General features: G+C 42.9%; 1 protein-coding gene across 1 annotated transcript in view; it reads right to left on the reverse strand.

The window, feature by feature from the left end:
• Positions 1–2,668, reverse strand: part of SECISBP2L (SECIS binding protein 2 like) — a 46,897-nt gene extending 44,229 nt beyond the window's left edge. The window contains exon 1 of the mRNA XM_011355081.2: positions 2,438–2,668. Within this exon, the coding sequence (XP_011353383.1) occupies positions 2,438–2,461 (24 nt within the window). The 5' untranslated portion in view covers positions 2,462–2,668. The remainder of the gene's footprint in view (positions 1–2,437) is intronic.
• Between the last annotated feature and the right edge of the window lie 256 nt (positions 2,669–2,924).

A 2,924-nucleotide genomic window follows, 5' to 3' on the forward strand; every position in this document is an offset into this window, starting at 1 on the left:
AACCTAAAACAGCAACATGAATGTCTTCAGGCAAAACGCACCTAGATTTTTTAAAATTACACTTCCACAATACTCCAGGGATATTAATTGGACTAAGATAAAATGCAGAAAGTTTGTATTAAGCACCATTTTTAAAATAATCAAAGTTCTGTGAATTGCTAACCACTACAATATTATAATGAGTTAGTAATAATGCTGTAGGTATTCCCAGAAATTCTGAATATAAACCAACACTGATTTAAAATGAAAAACAAACGTTCTGCGAAGAAAAATGGAAATTCAGCACATATCACACATTTTTATGACTTTTACCTATCTAAATTCACTTTACTAGTAAAAATACATAAGTTATTCCAAATCACCCGGAAAAGCTATTACATTACCCTGTGGTATGGTAGAAACAATCAAGAACTCCACAAAGTTGAGAAATCTCACTACTAGCCACTAACCCATACTAAGTTAATGGTTCTTAGCCTTTTTTAAATGATGGATCTCTTTGAGAACATTATGAAAATAATGGAGTCTTGCCCCAGAAAAATGCTAATATAATGAAGCATACTCCTTCCAAGTGATCTAGGGACCACTGAATTAACTGCCTACAGCATGAACCAGGCAAAGTACATCATTTTTTTGGATCTCAGTTTCCTGTGAGTGTGTGTAGGGGGAAGGGGAGTAGATGAAATTTTTCTCTAATTTAGGATTAGGCTGGGGAAGTGGCAGGGGGTACTGGAGGGAAAAAGGAAAAAAATTCTTCAAAAGAAAAACCTACATTTATGACTGTTTCCTAACTCTTAAATTTCTACAAGATCTTAAATAGGTTGTAGACTATTTAAGATCTTGGAAAGACGTAGGAAAGAGCAAGAAGCTCTCTAGTTCAAATAATTTACTCATAGTGCTTGCTGTTAACATAATCACACACAAGTTAGCATCTAAATAGTTAATTACATTTCCTCTAGGATGAAAAGAACCATAAGTATACATGTGGTAGCATTACTGGTTATAGGTCTGGCATCACGAAGGATTAAAATGTTTAACCCTTTTATTAGTGACACACACACACAAGAAAATCGTTAAAGAAAATTTCCTATTCATTTGTCAGGCTTTGAAATCACAGGCATTTTTGATAGATATCCTAAAATTTTGTTTTACATTAAATTGGATATAGGCCTTATATACAGAATATTCTGGGGGTCACAGGAAAGCCTATATATATTTGCCTAGAAGTTCCAATCAATTTTACTTTAGTAAGTCGATGTATTATTTCACAAAACTCATCTGTGTTTTCAGAATCATAGTCACCTAAAGTTTTTTTTTTATTAAAGCTCTTTTAAAAACAATATACACAACTAGGAAACTGCTTTGCCTGCTAAGAGCCCAATTTCAAAACCAAAACTGGTTCTAACAAGCTACATATAATCATATACAGGAATTTGGGAAATCCTGTCTCATTTATGAGGTGCTAATTACCATTTGTAAAATAAATAGGCAAATCACTAATCTCTCTTTTTCCTTCATCCATTAGCTGAGTTCATCACTGGACAAGGCCTTCAACTGAAAACACACAGTGAATAAACTTCGACTTCATCAAATTTGTTTCACAGAGGTCTCAAGAATGGAAAATACTGAAACTTTTTCGGAGAAAATAACCATTACTTTATTTATTTATTTTTTTACACTGTGATGACAATGTAAAATCCCTGCCTCCCAGCACTTACTAGCATAATCAAGAATTTCATGCAATTAGAAAACAAAATAGAACACTAATGGGACGACTTTGTTAATACCTAAATTGGCTCGGAAATGACTATTCTTCGGTTCCAACGCCTTTAAGATAAATGCTCGATTTTTAAAAAGCACTTATTTTTGCAAAGTAATTAGGCAGACAGGCAAGGGGAACCGTAGTATTTCATATCTTAAAGGGAATAACTCTCTAAAACCATTACAAAAACAATGTTTCGCTCAATGGAACGTAGATCTATACAAAGCCCATAAACCCCCTCCTCTTTAGCTATCACACGTTCTCTGACAGTCTTTCTGACTGAGAACCCTTCAAAAGCCTTTCTACCTAGAAAACATGTTCCAGAATTGAAGGGAAGGGGGGGGTGGGGAGATTTCGCTGGAAGTTATACACCCTCCTCTCGGGAGAGCACGGACAACTTGGAGTCTTCGGGCCCCTTTCACCAAGCCTAGGAGGAGGGGCAAAATCGAGTCCCCAGCCTGCGGGTAACCAAGCCTGAAAAAGTCCCCATGCTCAAGGCAGCATCTGGAACAATGCAGGAGAGCGGGGCGCCGCCAAGCTCCCGGGCAAGGGAGGTCTGCGCCCTCAGGAACCCGAGGGCTCCGGCCGTCCAGGCCCACGCTCGGAAATTAGGATCCGCCTGGCAGGAAGCGGCGACCACCAGACCCGGCCCGGCTGGCCCAGCCCGAGCCCGCGTACCTGCTCTGCTGGGGCTCGGTCCATGGCGCCTGCAGCCACAACGGGCCTGCTTAGTTGATGTGGAGAGCGCCTCGGGCTGCTTTCTCCATTGCCCCCCACCCGAGTCTAGACCGGGGTCCGGACCTCCGCCCCTATCTGGCTGGCCCCGACTCAGAATCCGGCTACGCCACTGACCGAGGAGGTGGCTCCAGCTCCAGGAGATGGAGGAGGCGGTGGCACTCTCGGGGAGGGATCATCTGGGACGGAAGCCGAGGAGGGCCCAAATGAGCCGGAGGCGTAGTCGGAAAAGGCGGTGCACGGCAGGGAGAGGAGGGAGGGGCGCCCAGAGGGGCAGTGGGCGGAGAGACTGCGGACGACCAGAGCAGGCGGTAGCGGAAGCCGGGCTGGCTCACCTGGCAGCTGAGGCCAGGTGGCGATTCCCAAGAGCTGGTACCCCGACCACTCTGCGCTTTGCGTAAGACTCAACTTACCCTCTGGACTGTTAAAA

Source organism: Pteropus vampyrus, unplaced genomic scaffold (genome assembly GCF_000151845.1).
Source record: "Pteropus vampyrus isolate Shadow unplaced genomic scaffold, Pvam_2.0 Scaffold19, whole genome shotgun sequence".
In the NCBI taxonomy this organism is placed as follows: domain Eukaryota; kingdom Metazoa; phylum Chordata; class Mammalia; order Chiroptera; family Pteropodidae; genus Pteropus; species Pteropus vampyrus.